The 20,715-nt window shown below is 36.7% G+C and overlaps 1 protein-coding gene across 10 annotated transcripts in view; it reads right to left on the minus strand.

Annotated features, from left to right (window-relative positions):
* Positions 1 to 20,715, minus strand: part of stxbp5l (syntaxin binding protein 5L) — a 196,220-nt gene that overhangs the window by 163,845 nt on the left and 11,660 nt on the right. For all 10 annotated transcript variants that reach the window (XM_077216031.1, XM_077216035.1, XM_077216033.1 and 7 more), the window contains exon 2: positions 193 to 290. In XM_077216031.1, the coding sequence (XP_077072146.1) occupies positions 193 to 290 (98 nt within the window). The remainder of the gene's footprint in view (positions 1 to 192; positions 291 to 20,715) is intronic.

Genomic DNA, 20,715 nt, shown 5'->3' on the forward strand with positions numbered 1-20,715 from the left:
TGTGCGTCGATTCCTCTGGGAATCAGTCAAATGGTCTTACACCCCTCTATGCCATAGGGAGGTCTTTAAAGCAAGGAAACATGTCAGTATTATACCTTACCTCAGAAAGCAGCTATCCCAAAGCCCTCCCAAAGTCTTGAAATTACACTGTGGAGGAAACAGCATTGGATTACTGAGGGAAAAAAAGGATACAGCCGTACTCCTCCAGAACGAGTGCCGATGGCAAGGATCTTCTGCACCGGGTCAAATGCCAGAGCTGTGGGCTGATAGGGAAATCCATGACGCACCGTCTACAGAGAAATGAAAACAGAGCAAACATGAAAAAAGCAAAAACATTGTGTCCTGCGTCAAGAACAAAGTACTGTATAGGCACTTCAGTCATTCATTCCCACACAATAGTGACACAGCCTACGGCCTGCCTGAAACCCCTGTGACTCTTCTGAGAACAACTCACATGAGACAATTCTCGCTGCTCAATGTTCAGCCACCAGCTCTTTCCTCTCTCCTTCATAATATCTTCTGCCATATTTTTATTGGTTTGGCAGTACACTACTTTTCAAAAGTTTTGCTAAGATTGTGAAATGTTTTTAAAAGAAGTCTCTAATGCTCACCCAGGCTGCATTTATTGTATTAAAATACAGGGGAAACAGTAATTGTGAAATTATTTTAATTTAAAATAACTGTTTTCAATTACAATATTATAAATGTATTTTATTCCTGTGATGGCAGTGACACATTATCCTTCAGAAATCATCTATAATATGCTGATTTGGTGCTAAAGAAAGGTTTCTTATTATTATAAAACTGTTGAAAACAGTTGTGCTGCTTAATATTTTTGTGAAAACCATGATGTATTTCTCAGGATTATTTGTTGAATAGGAAATTGAAAGAACAGCATTATTTAAAAGGTATGATAAATGTGTTTATGCGATATAAATAAAAATAAGATCAATACAAGTAAACAACAGCAGTAGCAAAATGTACATCAATTTAGGGCTGGGCGATATGGCCGAAAAATAAGATAAAAAAATTAATATCAGTCGATATCAATAATCACGATAAATGTAAAATCTATCGTGCTAGCGAGAACGTGCTACGATAGAGAGCCTAAGTCCCTCCCCTTCCGGTGGACCACCATGGGACCTTATTTCGGAAAAATATTGTATGGTAGTCAATGGCGAGAGACAACAAATATTTGGATCCCGTTTGAATTGTGCCCTGAATTACACATATGATGTTTGTCAATTTAAAAGATACATTTTAAAGTCAAGAAAGTCGCAGTTTGATGTAAAACTGTTGAGGTATAAGTGAAGATGAGTAATTACTGTGAAAATACGTAATTACAAAGACTACAAACCCAAAAGGCGCGCATGTGACGTCTTTCCTTTTCTCTCAATGAATGAAGCTAACTTTACTGAAGCTAACGTCTGTCATTTTTTCTATAGTCTAACGCCATAATCGTAACGTTACGTTATAATCGTAACGTTACGCCGTCATGCCTGTGTTGACAAACATCATACGTGTAATTCAGGGCACAGTTCAGACGGAATAAAAAGATAAGTTGTCTCTCGCCATTGACTACCATACAAATTTTTTTCCGAAATAAGGTCCCATGAGCCGGAAGCAGATGGGAGGGACTTAGGCTCTCTATTGATCAGCTCAATGTGGCCGTTATCTGATGGGCTTAGGTAAAGGGTGGGTGGAGTCCACTTATTTGAGGATTTGTCTGCATGTCGACGCTAGAAGTGTTTCAAAATCCACAAATGCGTGAGGGGATTTACAAATGCACAGGAACTGTTTCACAAATGCGTGGATTTACAAATGCACAGGAACCGATTCACAAATGCGTGAGGGGATTTACAAATGCACAGAAAGCGGATCCTTAATCTAGGATCATAATGGGTCATAATCTAGTTATTTTGAATAATGCAACAATTCTACCCCCATACGAGCGACCCAGCGGAATGAGCGAGCAGAGTGTTATATTCAGAAAGTTGTGTTTGTGGCATAAAACACATTTGTAAATATATATTTTTATTTGCAAAGCTAATTTTATTTATTTGTGAGTTTTATATTTTTTGTGAAACTCTTTACATTTATTTGTGGATCTTAATGTATTTATTTGTGAATTTGATATATTTTTGTGAATCTCTACATTTATTTGTGGATCATAATCTATTTATTTTGAATAATGCAACAATTCTACCCCCATACGCTTGCTCAAACCAGAATGGCCTGCTGGTTTGAAATTCAAAGTTCGAAGATATATGGAATATTTTTTTCTTTTTTTTTTTTTTTCCTAGTCGACTGGTTGTTCATTTAAGGCCATTAGTGGACAAATCACCCCTTTATATTAATTTAATTAGGCTACTTAAATAGGGCAGGCTGTAGGCTATAGCCTAGTATGATATCTTGTTTCCGCCATAGAATAAAACATTTTAAAAGATAATTGCGACTTTTTATCTCACAATTGCGAGTTTACATCTCGCAATTCTGACTTTATTTTTCAGAATTGCGAGATATAAAATCAGAATTTCGTGAAATAAAGTCGCAATTGCTTCTTTTTTTTCAGAATAGTTTATATCTCACAATTCTGGCTTTATATCTCCCAATTGCGTGTTATAAAGTCAGAATTGCGAGATATAAACATGCAATTCTGTGAAAAAAAGTCAGAATTTCAAGCTATATTTCTCACACTTTATATCACGCAATTTTGACTTAATAACATACAATTGCGACTTTATATCATGAAATTCTGACTTTATAGCTAACCTGCAATTGCTACTTTATATCACGTAATTCTGAGATAAAATGTGTGTAAAATGTTTTGTGTTCTTATAATAGGAATCATGTCTAAACCGTATACTTTTGTACTCTGCTAAAGCCGGAGAGTAAAGAGATCACAGATAACGCATGATTTACGATGAGAGGTGACGAGAACGCCACCTCCCAAATAAAGACAGTGCCTAATTGGTCAGAACTCATCTAAGAGGCTGGACAACAGCGGAGTTTAAAATCTTAGTACCCGAAAATCCAGTAGCGTTTGTTGAATTGAATGGAGGTTAAGTTTTGTGAATTTGTTTGCTAGAGCAGATTTACAGAAGTCATGGAGAAGCCATGACGAACCGGACAGACAAGTAACCATGTAGACCATCAGACAAAAGAACCCAAACAAGATCAGAAGAACATGGGTTAAACAGCTTCATTCAAGCCATCTATAACTACTCTCGTCTCATTTTTCTTTCTGTTCTTAGCTTTATCTTTCTTTTCCGTTGAGAGTCTCGATTCTAAGTTAAGTTTTGCTGCAAAGTTTCGTTTAAACGATTCGACTGCAAAGCCCACTTTCCAGCTTCAAAGACTTTCCATCCATTCGCTAACACACCTGGCAGCCCAAACATCTATTCAGGCACGAGGACGAGGAGACCACCAGCCAGTCAACGAACCCGGGAAAACACCCTTTTACGCAGACAAAAGGAATCCCCAAAGGAACGCAACAACAAGCAAGTATCCTCCAGACTATTAACTGAACTGGTTCTTTGATATATCATTTAATAACCCCGCCTAAGAAACGATAGAAGGGTTAAATTAATGATTGATGGTTCATTCAGGTCATGTCTTATAAGTGCATATAGAAACTTGGGATTTCACTATCTCACTCTTGAACTCATTTTCTTTCCTCACTCTCTTTCTTTCTGCAACTCGTATGAATGTGTGTGTGCGTAGGTTTGTGTTAGATATTAGTTTTATGTTTTAGAATAATCAATAAAGTCTAGTTTATATTTTAAAGATAATTGTCTTGTGTTATGTGCTTACAGATTTAATGTCTTAAACTGCTGATCTAAATTACCTTGCTAATAAATAGTGTTTCACTATAGCTTGGATATTTATATCCTCTGCAGAGGTTATAGTTACGACTCGGCCGTATAACTGATTCTTTTAAGATTCCCTATAAATTCATTAATAATTCCTTTTAAGCTAAATTGACCTGTCTGACCAGTCACGTTACTTATTTCTTTACAATAAACAATACAAGACGAAGAACTATCCATATTTGTCTATTTAAACATAAGACATATTTTTCAAATTTTCATGCAAAAATATGGATCAGTTATTCATACACAGTGTTGGGGGTAACTCATTACAAGTAACTTGAGTTATATAATCAGATTACTTTTTTATAAGTAACTAAAGTAAAGAATTACTTTTTCAATTGACAACAAAATATCTAAGTTACTTTTTCAAATAAGTAACTTTTTCACATTTATTGACTGACAGCTCTCCTGTCCTCATGTTGAGAGAAATAAAGTGAGGTGGTGTTGTGTGCGCTGTGTAAACAACATGATGGTTATTTTAGTTCAAGACTAAATGTGAACATTCATTTACTCATCTCACTTGCACGAAAACATTCAGTATTCCTCAAAATAAATAAAAACAGTAAAATGCAATCTCAGAATTTTACGCAAAAATTGTATAATTAACTATATTAAATTACACAAATATACTTGATGTATATAATCTCACTTTATTAACCAATGTCTTTGCTGCTGACCTTGATCTACCAATTATCTAATTCAACCATACTAATAATAAGCAAACATTACTTTAGATTAGATTTAGAAATAAGAGTGTTGAACTTCCTTCTCCTGTATCCTATTGTTCTTTAATCCAGAATGACAGCACAGCTGAACGGTTTGTTTGAGCGGCACCCTCTATTGTACATGTACATATGTAAATATGCATTTCCTTCAGCCTGAGGCGTATTCATTAAACTTTTGGTGTTAAAGGGCCATACCATTTGCCAAAAATATCACTTTTTTTGTTGTTATTAAATGGGTGGTAAAACACGATTTCACTTTTCTAACTTTAGCTAGTGTGAAATGTTGCTGTTTGAGCATAAACAACATCTGCAAAGTTACAATGCTTAAAGTTCAAAGCAAAGGGAGATATTTGCTTTAAAGAAAAGGACTACAACAAACAGCTGGTAGGGACTACACGACATTTCTCTCAGGTTAGTGACATCAGCAACCCTAAAATGTACATAATCCCCGCCCCCGGGACAAGCAGTCCATGTTGAGAAGAGGAAAAGTTGTTGTATAAGAGTACATTTGTGAGTCAGCTCAAACTTTAGCATTCTTCTTTTCACATGCAATAAAAAGTCACTCTGTGTGCATCTCACAACAGTTCCTATACGAGCGATTTATAGATTATCATGACAGAATATGCTAATTAAAGATAGTTAACTCCACATCAGCAACATAAATTCATTAACTAACCATTCAGAGACGTCCTGTTGCATTCTACATGTTGTCACTTGTTCTTGATTCCCTCAATCTTTGTCTGACTCTGTTTTAACATTAAAGGCAGAACAGTTTCTGTCATTTTAGTGTGTCTGCATGAGGTAATCGCAGATGCTAATACACAAGAGCTCTTGAAACTCATTTGCATTTAAAGGGCCAGGCACAAAACAGTGAGTTTTTGCTAACCCTCAAAAAGTGACAACTTTAACATGCTATATAAAAAAAATCTGTGGGGTATTTTGTGCTAAAACTTCACACACACACACACACACTCTGGGGACATCAGAGATTTACATCATTTACATCTTGTGAAAAGGGCATTTTACCACCCCTTTAAAAAAAAACAGTAAGCCCAGTCCAGGTGAGAAAAAGTAACGCAAAAGTAATGTAATGCATTACTTTTCATAAAAAGTAACTAAGTAACGCAATTAATTACTTTTTGGGGGAGTAACATAATATTGTAATGCATTACTTTAAAAGTAAATTTCCCCAACACACAAGTTGTTTAAGGCGTTGGATGAAAACCTTATCCATCCCATTTTACTCCATCCCATTTTAAATGTCAGAAGTCAAAATTTCTTACCAAATGGTGGTTAATGGTATATTGATAGCAACATGAAGTACAGGTCAAATTACTCAAGTCAATAAAATAACAAAACAAATGCAAGTAAATATGCCCTGCTACTTAGTTTTCTGAAGAGCAAAATCACTTGGGATTTAAACCCAGGAACCTTTCAACCACAAAATCGTATATCATGAATGATGATGACAGATCACTTGATTGAGCCGCTGAATCATATGGCACTTCATGCTGCCGTCAGGCTGACAACACTCCACTTTCTATCTCATTTCCTCTTCCATGTCTACAATCTCAGCAAAGATCTCAGCTTGCCTTTCTAGCACCTCGCTGACCACTCAAGCTCAACTTCATCAAAACCAATCTCCTCTAACCCCCAGTTAACGCTGCCCCACTGTCACACAACTGTCAACTCTTGCTGTGCAAAAACGATGGTATCCTTCATAACCAACTATCACATTCAAGGACAAAAATGCAACAACCCCCTAAACCAGCCCTTTCAACTTTTCTTTCACTCCTACACCACCCAGATGTTTTTTATGCTCTGTTTATTTAATAGCAAGATTACTCTCTTCTCATTGGCCTTCGTCCCTCTGCTATAATCCCTTAAAGATATTCAAAACATTTCTTCTCGTCTCAGTTTCAACTCAATTCAAAACATTTCTTCTCGTCTCAGTTTCAACTCAGTTCAATTCTTTCTTTCAAGAAAGAAAGAGTAAAACTTTACAATAAGGTCTCATTTTTTAAAATTAGTTAATGCGTTAACTAACATGAAATTACAAAAAAGCAGTACATTTGTTGCAGTATTTATTAATCTTTGTTAACGTTAGTTAATAAAAATAAAGTCATGTTAGTTAACCGTGCATTAACTAATGTTCACAAATACAACTTTTTATTTGAATAATGTGGTAGTAAATGTTGAAATTAACATTAATAAATGCTATAGAAGTATTGTTCATTGTCATTCTTGGTTCATTTTAACTAATGTTAACTAATGGAACCTCATTGTAAAGTGTTACCAAAGGAAAGAAAGAAATAACATACATACAAATAGTATTAATTAATAAAAAATGCAACTTAAATAATATTACCAGCAATTCCATCAAATAAAATAAACATTTAACAAGATAATAAATGAAGTTAAGGTAGGTTTACTCCGGGGCCCAATAGTGATGGCTTTCTAAAAGTGGGTCTTGAACCAGCAGCCTTATGGTTAAGAGCAGAGAGCTTTATTCTGTAAGTGTGCATTAACCTCTAGAATTTCTCACACATTACATCATTACAAATCAAAAATGAGAGATGCTGTTATCTGCCATTAGCAAACAACTATCTGTAAGGACGGCCCCTTGTGGAGCATCATTGGGTTAAGTGCTTTGTTCAAGGACACAACAGTGACATGGGAACACTGTAAATATACAGTTCAAGGGTTCACATCATTTAATCTATTTGCTGATACTTCACCTGCAACCAGTGGTTAATCTTGCAACAAAATTACTGGCAAAAATGCTTGTTATTATTAAGGAGTTTAGTTGATAAGAACAAAGACAAAAATGTGCAAAAATATGACAAGAATCACTGCAGACTATATTAAAAATGCGCTAATAATGTTTTTAAGAAGAATATTTGTGAAAGAATATGATTGTTTCAAATAATGCATTCATAGACAATAAATGTCAGGGATTGACCTGTTTGAGCTGCATCAGCTAAAGTAACACCAGTAAAATTAAGCACTTTTCTAGTGGATTAATGAACTCACCCAAATAAATTCAATACAAATGAGAGTAATCAGATATATGCAATATATAAACATATGACAATATGCATCTGCAGAAAATGCACAAGTGATTGCACAAATAAACTGTGTAATTTATGTTGTGAATACGTTGTTTCCACAACAATACACTAAACACAAATGATGAGTAATTACATAGTTATTATTCACATATAGATTATTAAAATAATTACAGTAGTGTAGTCGTCTTATTTCAGAAGATCAGGTTTTTATAACCAGGACATTTTTCACTTTTTAAAAAAAAAATGTATATGTTTAAATTTTATTTATTTATGTTTGAATATTTGGTTTTATATATAAATATATATATATATATATATATATATATATATATATATATATACACTTGTCGGTAACTATGATACTTTTCCTTATATTAGCTGATTAAGTTTCTGGTCCAAACACCTGTACACTAGTAGCAGCTGGGATCACATCAATCTTTAAATAACCAACAAAACAATTTAAGTGCTTCAAAGTTCCTAAGCCTTTCACTAGCAAGTCATTATGTGCCATTTTACAAAATGAACATTTGCCTTGATATACTTGCAGCAAACTGCCTGCAATCGCTGTACTCAATTGAGCTGGTTAGGGGCCAACTTCAAATCTTGCAGCTCTGGGTGTGTTTTATTTGGTGCACTGAACTGTACAGATTACAGAAGTTGTCCAGAATGTGTGCTCTGAAATGTAAGAGCAGGTGCTATCCACAGCTGCCGGTGCTGGAAGCATACAACGAGAGCTATACACAGCCTGCGGGTCTGTGCTAGTGCTCTGGCGCTGTCCACCACAGATGGTGCTGAAATCCATCACACATGCGGCTCCAGAGCTGTGACGCAAATTGTGACACTGTCCAAAAGATTAGTGTAGAATAGTTCCTGTTTGGGAAACGAAGAGTAAGTGACAAGTCCATGAGGTAACTATCTCTCTCATTTTTTTAATTGTAAAAATAATTTTTGCGCACTCTCGCTCGCTCACTACCCCCATTTGTTTGGCTCCCTCATAGAGGTACGTTCATCAATAATTCATCTGCATAGCTCTGGACTGATGCAAGCAAGTACTGGATGAATGAACAAGATGGAGTGATCACAAAGCGAGCGAAAGACAGGCAGAGAGAGCGAGAGAGACGGGATGGAGTGAGTGTGATGTTCCATCCGTGGCTATTAGGCAGTAATAAGGCTGTGATGAAAACCAATGTCATGTCCAAATTCTCTCGACTTGTGACTAAAGCTGCAGGTTTATGCAAACATCTGGCATCATTGCTCTGCGTCTGCATGGGCGTGGCTGCGTTCGATGTTTCAGAGCGTGTGTGCGTGTGAGTGTTGCTATCTTCTCTATTAATCAAACGAGTGCTAATGAATGCCTCGCCGTATAGATTTTCATTCAGTGCTCTGTTTTATTGCAGACTATTTAAGCATCCCCCTCCCATTCCCTTCTTAATTTCTGGGCTTCTGTCCTCTCACTCTGTCTCTTGCTCTCTCTCATACTGATTTGGGGTGTTGTCTCTGCCTTTTAGCTATTCAATTTCTCCACCCTAATTCTACTACTCTATACTCTTTCATCAATCTTAAAGAGGGTTTCATTTTTGGGTGAATTGTGACTTTAAGTGTTTGTCTATAGCAAACCTTTTTTTTCTCTGTCTGTCTCTCTCTCTCTCTCTCTCATACACTAGTTTAGGGTCAGTTAGTTTTTTAATTAAATTTTTTAAAGAAATTAATATTTTCAATCAGCTAGCACTTTTGATACTTTTATGATCAAAAGTGACCGCAAAGATAGTGGATATTTATATCCATCAAAGAATCCTGAAAAGAAATGATCACAGTTTCCACAAAAAAATAATAAGTAGCACAACTTTTTTCAACGTTGATAATAATTGTTTTTTTGAGCACCAAATCAGCATATTAAAATTATTTCTGAAGGATCATGTAACATTGAAGACTGGAGTAATGATGCAAAAAATTCAGCTTTGCTATCACAGAAATATTTATTTATATGTATATATATATACAACATGACATCATGACTTTGCGTAAACATACACGCCACTTTCAAGTCAAGTGGCGTGTTATCTATACGCATTTTGAGCTATCCGCGTGTATGTCCACGCCGAAATCTTTTGCGTGTATGTCTACGCCATTAAAAGTCCGAGTGATTCCGCGTGTATGTGTACGCCGTTAAATGTCCGAGCGAAACGAAGCAAAATCTATATCTACATCTGTGGAGCGATCTTTTTTTTCCTAGGATGGTAGGAGAACACTCATAAATGGTATTAACCCCAGTGACGGGTAGGTTTAGGGACGGGGTTGGGGTAGGTCATATATCTATATATACATAATATACAGTAATATAACGTTAAGTCAAAGGCGTTGATAAACACGCTGAAAAGCGATTATGCGTGTTGATAGCACGCCAAAAATGGAAATACGAATTGGCGTGTCATACATACGCCATTTCATGAGATCAGTCTGATATATATATATATATATATATATATATATATATATATATATATATATATAATATTAAAAAGAAAACTGTTATTTTAAATGGTAATTATATTTAACATTATCTCTGTTTTTACTGTATTTTTGATCAAATAAATGCAGCCTTTATGAGCAAAATCTTGACTTCTTTTCAAAATCTTGCCAACCCCAAACAGTGTGGCATATCTCATTCGCTTCCTTAGTAGCTCTTACCCATGACTCAATTTACTTCAGCCACAAACATACGAATGAAACAACACAATCTTGTTCATTCACACTTGCAGAATCAAATATGGTCACACCACACGTCTAACTGTCACAACCCTGAAAAAAGTTGCGTGTTAATGCTGAGAATCAGGCCAGGACCAAATATGCTGTGTGTTTGAGCGTGCCGTCGTATGCTTCTGTGCCAACCAAGGAGCAAGCCTGAAATGAACCTCCCCACCCCCACTCTCCATTTCTCCAAGTCATTCATACGGGCTATATCAGCTTCTACAAGCTGTGTGTATCTGCCCCTCTCTTTGTCTTGCAGTTTGCTTTGATAATACAAAAATGAATTAAATACTTCCTGTAATGCTGCTGGTATTCTTTCAACCCATACTTCTTTTTGTAACTAATGTGACACCATGATTAAAATGGAAATCTCTACAGCTACATTAATACTGCCCTAATGGTTTTTGACCTATGGCTTTGTGACTTCTTGTTCTGTGAATGTTTTAATAGGAATTATAGTAAGTGACAGATTGTGTTTAGGGGTTTTCTCTATCAGCTCATATTTGTAAAGAAGGGCAAAGTGAGTTCATAAGAACCATAAAATACTGCATCTGTGGCACACTATCAATTACTACACAGAATAGGCTAATTTAAATTATGTTTCACACATAAACAAATGCGAAATGTGTTTATAGTAAGAATACACTTATAATAGAAACACACTGTATTGGCCATATAACACATTTAGAGCCAGATCTACTAAATAGGGCAAAAAAGCACCGATGGGAGTGGAAAGTTCTGTGCGTGATCTACTGACGACGCGCACATTAAAGAATACAGACCATCAACGTCAGATCGTTTCCATAATAACCAGCGCAATCTACCAAGATCAGTGCAAATTAAAGTTTGGTTAAAGACATGCTTTTTTTACGGTAAATAATGGCGCAATTGTCAGTAAATTGACAAGTGCAAACTTTAGCAAATTGCATTGCTTGATTCATTTAAATAGTCTCCTTCCATAAATATTGTGTCTGAAAGGGAAACTCCTACTAATGCATATGGGACAATTTCAACCGCAAAAATAGCCCTGTCAACGCCTTTTCAGTGCTAATTTTTCACTGCATGTCTCTTTAGTAAATCCTGACAGTAGTTTTTTAATGGCAAAAGTAAATCTGACCCATAAACATTTAAGATTCACCTAAAAATACAAATTTTGTCATTTACTCACCCAAAAATATTTTTTTTTCAGTCTTCTCATTTAAACTATGAAAGCTTCTAAACTATGAGCTTATAAACTTATATAAACTATGAAAGCTTATAAAGAAAAAGTTCTGTCAAGCTCCAAAATGTACCATTAAGTAAAAAAAAAAAAAATATATATATATATATATAGCATGACAGATGTGGTACACAGACATTAGGTTGAAAACAGCTATTCCTTTAATGAGATACACAAACACACAAGCACGCATTCACACTAACACACACATAAACCCGTCTCCCACAGCTGGAGTAGGGGCGGGTGGTCTGGGTTTGGCAGCTCTGCAGCCTTTAATCATGGGCTGGAGAAGAGGTTGACACACAAGGGGGCACTGACCTCCTGTCTGTCCCAGCAGGGCAATGTGACCTGTAACAGGAAGGAGACGAGGAGCCCCTGGGACCTCCCTGTATCCATGCATAAAGGCGGGCTGTGTGTGTGGCGGGGTATACAGGCCCCATACGAGCTGCAAAGAGAGCCATTTGCCATTAAATATACATAGTACAGAGAGAGAATGAAAAATACATCTACTGGCCCCAATCTTTAAAGCCTCATTCATATTTGATGGCCAGAAGATCTTTTTTCCCCCTCTTTTTCTCTCTCTTTCTTTCTCATTCTATATCTCCGGCCTTCGCCTTTAATTTTGGCTTTCGGTTTGTAGTCGACAACATGTTTAATTCTGCATTGGAAGGGCACAGGAAGGAGGAGAGCAATATACAGTAAATAGACCTGCGTGGCACTGATGTTATAGAACTCTCCAGAACACTGAGCAAGGGTCTCTCGCTCTTCCTCTAGCTCTATCTGTCTCTATCTAATTACATTTCAAACCAGTCTTTCTCCATCGCTCCATATAAATATATAAATATTCCAACACATACACACAATGAACTCTCTTTCTCGTTTATTCACTCAGCCTTTTCTTACAGGGGGGCGGGCGAGTCTAGACCCTAATCTAAAAATAGACCACACATCCAGCGCTCCCATGCTCCGCTCTGTGCACAAGACTGCAGATCTCACTCTCACACTCGAACTGTGTCTCTCGCAAACACGCACACACATTGCACGTTATCGTTTTAGCAGAACAACAGGTTTTGTCATATGCTCTCCCAAATATTCTTGGATGGACTGTCGACATCAGTTCCATTCATATAATATCCTCTCCGCACACACACTTATTTATTTATATATACAGCACGGCATTGATCTGTTGCTGCAATGCAATATAACACAGGGTAAGCAAAAGATGGTCTATATAAATGACTGTTGAAATCATTACTAATGCAGCAAGTATTAAAAATGTATTGAGGAAACTATTAATGCTGCCTTTTGTACACACAAACTGATAGTTCGTAATATCATATTATGTGTATGTCAGAGCACAAACATATGAAATATTAAGGAACAAATGAGTCAAAGCTGTGATGTAGTGGTTAGTGTACATGGGTGTCCACACATTAAGCCTTCGTGCTCATTCGGACAAAATGGTTCGATAATCACTGATAATGAAAGTCTTGTAGAAAACAAAAAGGCCAAATATAATATAATATGATATAATATAATATGATATAATATAATATAATATAATATAATATAATATAATATAATATAATATAATATAATATAATATAATATAATATAATATAATATAATATAATATAATATATGTGACAAACAGTAAATAGAGTTCTCTCTTGCATCTTAACATGCTTGATTGATCTTAACATTACATTACTTGATTGAATGATTGGCTGATCATGGGATAGGCCTAGTGTGATCATATATTGTAACACTAGACAAAGGATTGCCAGGAAAAAAACTGTGTGTGTTAATTGCAATAACAAAAATTAATAGAAATAATTTGTACAGCCCTAATATATACATACTGTACATAGTGTATATTAAAGTCACCATGAAATCAACTATTTCTCTTTTTTCTGAATTTTGCAGTATTTACTTTAAATGATGTATCTGTGAATGTTTTTTTATTCTTGTGCCCTCATAATATTTCATCAAAATAATGTCCCTACCACTTGCAATGACGTTTCATCTCAATCTGAGATTGCAATAGCAAACCACAATGATCCAACAATCCAATCAATTCCCGATATACAATATAATGACAAGATATTTTTCATTGAATGACATACAAGACATACACATACACATATGAATGACAACTGGTGGAATATAACATGGCAAAATATATTTTACAATTTAAACACAAATTTGTTGTTATATTAACAATTGTTTTGCCATTCTAAAAATAAAGACACAATACGTTCTCAACTGCAGCGTTTTCATTTCCAAAAAATGCCTTTCTGCACAATAAATTACTGTGGTCATATGTAGCAAATCTCTCAGAGCTGCCTGATACATTTGGTCGAGACACTTTGTTGCTGTTCCCTGATAAGCTCTATGCCTTTAATATCCCACAGATGATCCGTTCATGCTTCAGGAAGAGAAGCTTCCAGATTGGCACTTTGTGATGTACAGTATGACTCATACGCATGAAGCTAGAGCTACATCCGCTTAGTCCTTCAGCCAGAAAAGAAACATCTAGACACTGAACTTTTTAGTAACTTTTGAACCTTAAAAGCCAGAGACATAAAAAGATAGGTGCATGAGATGGATGTATTCATACTTCAAATCTCAATTTCACAATTATGTTCACCTACAAACTTCTACGCGCAACTCAAATGATTCACTCTCCACCCAAATAATAAACGCTGTTGTCAGTTAATGAAAATTTGACAAATGAACTTGTGGATCATTTGGACTCTTGTGGTGTCAAAAGTGATAAGACTTCAGTTTTAGGGACATTGCCTTCTTTGATATTGACAATCCATCGCGTTCTTTAAGATCACTAAATTCGAGGCTTCTGGTCATTCCTAGGATATCTAAGTCCACCAGAGGAGGGAGGGCGTTCTCGCATTTAGCTCCTAAACTCTGGAATAGCCTTCCTGATATTGTTCGAGACTCAGACTCGCTGTCCCAGTTTAAAACTAGATTAAAGACGCATCTCTTTAGCCAAGCATTCACATAATGCTTACCTTTTATACTACTGTTGAATCAGATCGAATGCATTAATATTATGAACAGCAGCTATGCTAATTATTTCCCATCTGCTTTTCTGCTGTTATCTCGGGACGCTAGTCCCGAGGTAAAAGCGTTCGTCAGCTCCGGTTTGTATCCAGCCTCTCACCGAGACCTCAGATGCCCCAACACCTACGATAAGATGACTAAACGCCTGTGAAGAGACGACTCGACGCCTGTGAAGAGACGACTCAACGCCGGCGATATGTTATGCCCTAAATTACTACATAATTAACTAACTGTATTTTTTTCTATGTACATTTCTGAAATGCACATTCTGTAAAGCTGCTTTGAAACAATAAGTATTGTGAAAAGCGCTATACAAATAAATTTGAATTTGAATATTGCTTTGGCCACTATTGCTATGGTTACTTGTAAGAGAATACGGGCTTGACTCCAATTGCATATTTATACAGTATTTGAGACACTACGGTAAGTTGCTGTGTGAACAGTTAATTTCGAGACACACCTTTGAGTAAAAGGGATTGTCAATCCCAAGAAATTACAGTGTGAACGTAGCCATAAATTAACACTAAAGTACTGCTGCACTTTGTAAATAATCATCTAGTAGGCATGTTTACTTAAAGCAACTTATTGCAGGAAATTGATTCTACAACTATTCAGTTATATAAAATGCTAAAAAATTAAGTGTATAAAAATGTCTAAATAAATATATAAAAAAATAAAAGTGTACTTACCTTAAATAAAATAATTAAATAAAATATATATAATTTTTTATCTGAGCAACTTTGGTACTTCGCTTTGCAGAACATCTCATTTAAGAATGAATTGCTTGTCGCACTCCTCATTTGCAAGTCGCTTTGATTACAAGCATCTGCTAAATTAATAAATGTAAATAACTCAAACTAATCTGATTCACTCACTACTAACTGCTTCAAATAAAATCCTTATCTTTCAAATACTCAGTGACATAACTCCCAAACTTCAGGAAATTCAGCAATATTTTTTCTAATTCAAACTGACAATTTCAGAAAGCTCTTTTTGTGACATCAGCTTGTTCATGAATGTTTCGTGGGTAGTCCATCTGAGGCTGAGACTAGGGCCCTGTTTACACGAGAACGATTCCGGGTGAAAAAGTGAAAAATATTTGATCAGATGTGCCTTTCGTTTACACGGCGACGGCGTTTTGGGGGCTTAAAAATGCAAAAAAGTGAAAAAAGTGAAACCCTCCAGAGTGGAAATCTTAAAAACGATCCACCGAGTTCCGGTCTAAAGGGTAAAAACGCAAATCTGCTCACGGTAGCTCTCGTCGCGTACGCCTTTACGTCACAGGCATGCGCCAGTACAGGAAAATAACAACCAACATGTCGGATTATTTCCATACGTCGTACCTTCAAGTTGCCCTAGCAGCTCTGATAAACGTACAAGAGTCTTTTCAGCAGTTGTACAAAATATTCTCAGATATTGGTGTCGTTGTGTGGCAGTGCTTCACATTGCCACCTAGCCACCTGGAGTGCATACTGCATCGAATTTCACACACTTTTGGGTCACCATATGTACAAGGATCCCCCCCCCCCATAACGCTTGTCTAAACGCAGAATAAAAAGTGATAACGCAACGCCACTTTTGCGTTTTCTCTTCAGATCGTTTCCGTGTAAACATAGCCTAGGTGTAGGATCTGTTGTTGTTTCATTCTGGGGTTTAAGGTTCAATCCCTGGGATCCCAGAGGACAGATTTATTGCTCAGAGATTGCTATTTCAAAGATGTGTTATTTGGTGACTGTAGAAATACAGTACTGAGGATTGCCCCCTTCAGCAAATCACTTAAACCCAGATTGCTCAAGCAGGACCACGTCTCTAATAAGCCGACTGTGAGTTCCTTTGCTGGAAAAAAAAAAGCATTTTCAAAAACTAACAAAAACTCTTTTTTCTGACTGTAGAAAGCAAGTATGGAAACACACACATATATGTGGCACACACATACACTAAAAGCTTGTTGTGGTCTCAGCTTAAGTTCTGTCAAGAATAATAATCTTCCAAAGACAAAAATGAACTAGGAATGCAATCGGACGTATAATACATCTATAGGGTTAGAGCCTGTGAGAAAATAAATCTGAATAAATGAAAGCAAACAAAGACACAAAGAAAATAAAGAATGAGAAGAGGAAGAAACCCAGACAGATAGCATTCTCATACGGCAAAATCAATCACATATACTGAATATATATATGTGAACTGAGGAAGATAACTACGAATAAGGAAAGAATAAAACAGAGCAGGATTCTAACCATTCTCTATATGAAATCTGGTTCAATCAGCCTGAAATGGTATTATGCCTCAAATCCAACAAATAACCTTAAAACAATTAAGTGAAGGGGAGGAAGACAGAAAGAAGTGAGTGGTGGGAGGGAGGGGGATTGATACCAGATAAGAGAAATGAGGCTCTTTTATTGGGTCAATAAGTGTGTCATCGCCCCGGTGAAGCCACATGAGGGCCAACAGCCCACTTTAAATGCAGTTCTGTCACCAATCAATTACAAACCAGACCATCATCTTGCACACACACAACAGATTATGACAGAAAAAAAATGATCAGTCAAAAACCAGTCCAAAGTACCAAGAGATTGGAAACAAACACAGTACAACCTGAAGGTTAATTGAAAGTACTTGTCCTTTGAATGACAACAGGACTGTTAATGCATCCATCTGCCCATCTTGTCTTTGTTAGAGCTGGTGTAAGTGCATAATATGTATCTAAACGTCACTTGAACGGAATGTGTGGGCACAGCTTGTTTGAACCCTGCAGCTGTTTATGCTGCGGGCTTCAAGCTGCGCTAAGAGCGAGACTTAGAATGCAATTACTGAGCTTACAAGCCATTGTGTACTTGAGCGTGCATGTGCACGTGCCTAACTGGATTTCCGTCTACAGTCATATAAGCTATCACTCGCCTATACAGAGAGGGAGACTGTTCAATGCTGAAGTCATTGGAAAGGGAAGCTATGGAAGGATGCCAATCACAAATGAACGCATCTGTCGGAGGTGATATCATCATTGACTTGAAACAAATATTGATAAATGTTGGCAGTGAGGTCAACATGGAGATGAGGCGACAACTTCTTAATTGAGCATTGGACGCCGTTTGAAGCAATCACACAATTCTAGCCAGACATTACATTTGTCAATTTCACTTTCAATATACATGTTACAGTTATCAAGCCTGAGGAGAGTGAAAAATAAAGCGCACAGTTGTCTATCAGAAGGCTGTTAGAAATCTAGGAAATCTGTTTACGCCTCTGCATAACTTTTTATCTCACACTTTATTTCTCATAATTGCAACATGATTTCTTGCAAACTCCAACTTTATATCTCAGTATGTGTCTTTATGGGGAGGTTTCCCGGACAGGGTTTAAATTAAGCCAGGAGTAGGCCATCCATACTACTCGATTTAGTTTAGAAACGGAGACCTTTTGCTACGTTTGCACCTCCCGTCCAGATTAAAACTGCAAAAACGAAGACGGAGGCCATTTTAGTGAAGACGGGTCAAAACGGAGGACTTTAGGAACGATGACCCAGTGGCTCTCCCTCAGCTCTCTGATTGGATGTCATACAACGGAAGAAACAACAGCCTGGACTACCAGTTAAGTTAGTGCAAGTAAATTCTGCATTTTACGTAAGGGATAATGTAGAGCGAGGCGGTTGTTATAGCGAATACAACCCCGACAGGAAAAAATAAATAGTAGAAAATAGTCTGTTCCGTCTCTACGGTTAGAATCCATGGCAACGCTCTGTTTTTCATGGCAATGGTGTGTTCAACACTTTGTGTGTTATCAAGAAATAACAGACCGCATTCTACATTAGAATTCAACCAAGCCATGTAATAAAATGGTATAACTGCCTACATGCGCCGGAGGCAAGCTATTATTCGAGCGATCTGTGACAATTCCTGTGTGCAGCAGCGGTATTGACCATACATGGAGCGTCGGTTTTGGGTTAAGCCAGGAAGAACCAGTGCATGGTGGGATAATTTTATCAATGAAGATGTGGTTCCTGAGGAATGGTGCGAAAACTGTCGATGTCCAGATTGGCACTAATCAACCTCAACGAAATCTGAGGAATAGTCAATCTGTTTCCTGTTTACACCGGCACGCGCATGCCCAGTGTAGGTGAATGGTCACGTGATCCGCGTTTTCAGTCGTTTTAATATGGACGGAGATCAATTCTAATACGCAGCTAAAACGCTGGTGTGGACGGAGATCGTATTCGTTTTAATTCTTCGTTTCTAAACTAAAACACAGTAGTGTGGATGGGGCCTTAAATCTCTGTCCGGGAAACCGCCCCTATATCTCACAATGTGACTTATGACAACTTCCAGTTGTGACTTATATATCACAGCATGACAATTTATTGTAATTTTGGCTTTATATCTTACAATATGACTTAAAACAAATATTACATACATTTTAATGTGACTATTATTATTAATATTAAAACTTCATTATACAATTAGTTTTTTTTATTTTAGTTTTACTATGATGTAGCAACAGGCTTCCATAGAAATTCTGACAATTTAACAGCTTTAAAGGGTTGGTAAAACACGATTTCACTTTTCTAACTTTAACTAGTGTGTAATGTTGCTGTTTGAGCATAAACAACATCTGCAAAGTTACAGTGCTCAAAGTTCAAAGCAAAGGGAGATATTTGCTTTTAAAAAATTAAATTTCTAAGGACTACAGCAAACAGCCGGTTTTGGACTACACGACATTCCTCCAGGGTTGCTGACGTCAGTAAACCCCATTATTTACATAAACCCCTCCTCGGAGAATACTCAATAAGCGGGGCGAGGCCATTTTATATTGCTGTTTTTTGGAGATTAGTTGTCGCAATGCCTTCGAAACACTGCTGTTATTTTCATTCCGGTTGCAGGTTCACTTTGTTCAGAGGGAGTTAGGGATCAATGGTCAAAATTTATTTTTAACTCGGTCCCTCATAATTATGACCCAAATCTCACTCTACGTGCTGAACATTTTACGGAGGAAAGCTTCCACAATCTTTGCGAGTTCAATGCAGAATTCGCACAACGCCTTGTGCTGAAAGATGGAGCAGTTCCAACTTTAAGAACAGAATTTTTTGTTTATGGGCTACAACCTGTGAGTATGATTTATTTTTCGTCGATGTGTTTTCCTGTAATAGTTTGTATTGTTAATTGTACATTGTAGCAAGGAAGTAAACAAATGACAACGCTGTTTGGCTCTGCTGGTTTGTTAAATGCTCATTCATACTTGACATTATCCGACAAACACCTAACGTTACAAACTTTTTTTTAAATCTCAACAGCGAACTTGGAATTAGTGTAAATTATTCTTTGATTAGAGCTTTTATGTTTATCTACATGCTTGTTTATCTACAGGCATGCTAAACATGGTTCTGTGTTTGATTTGACTACTGTAGTAAAGCCAATGTTTACTGTTCGTTTTGGGTTAATAGTTCTGTCGACAGATATTTACAATCGTTCTAAAAATACAAAAGTAATGGTGCCATACAGTCAGTAACGATCACTATAGATCCGCAGTCTTTACTCAAAAAAAAAATCCCTTTGAGGACTGTAGTATAATTTGTTAGAACGATTATATGAAATTCTTGTTTATGAAGCTTATTTTTTTGTAATATTATAATAATTAGTACAATTAAATAACAGCGTATCTAAAAGGTAATGAGAAAATAAAAAACAAACCTTTCTGAAACGTCGTTTAACAGCCGTTCTTGAACAGGTTCTGCTTGATCATCTTCACTAACATTCTCTGGGTCTGATTCGGGCTCAAATTGGTATGGTTTTATTGACGCCATCGTTTATAATACACCAAAGCACAAACTAGGCTAACGGTAAAGGTAAGGGGCGTGACGTTTCCGGAAAACGTTCACTAGTCGGTTAGCGAATCACAACGCACTGGGCCAGCTAACCAATCTGAGCCCATTGCGTATTTTTGAGGGACTGGCTTCATAGAACCCGAAAACCATCAGACCGTTTTTAGAAGGAGGGACAGAGCAG

The sequence above is a fragment of the Siphateles boraxobius genome, unplaced genomic scaffold (assembly GCF_051911475.1).
Source record: "Siphateles boraxobius isolate OS27281-9 unplaced genomic scaffold, OSU_SipBor_1 7, whole genome shotgun sequence".
In the NCBI taxonomy this organism is placed as follows: Eukaryota; Metazoa; Chordata; class Actinopteri; order Cypriniformes; family Leuciscidae; genus Siphateles; species Siphateles boraxobius.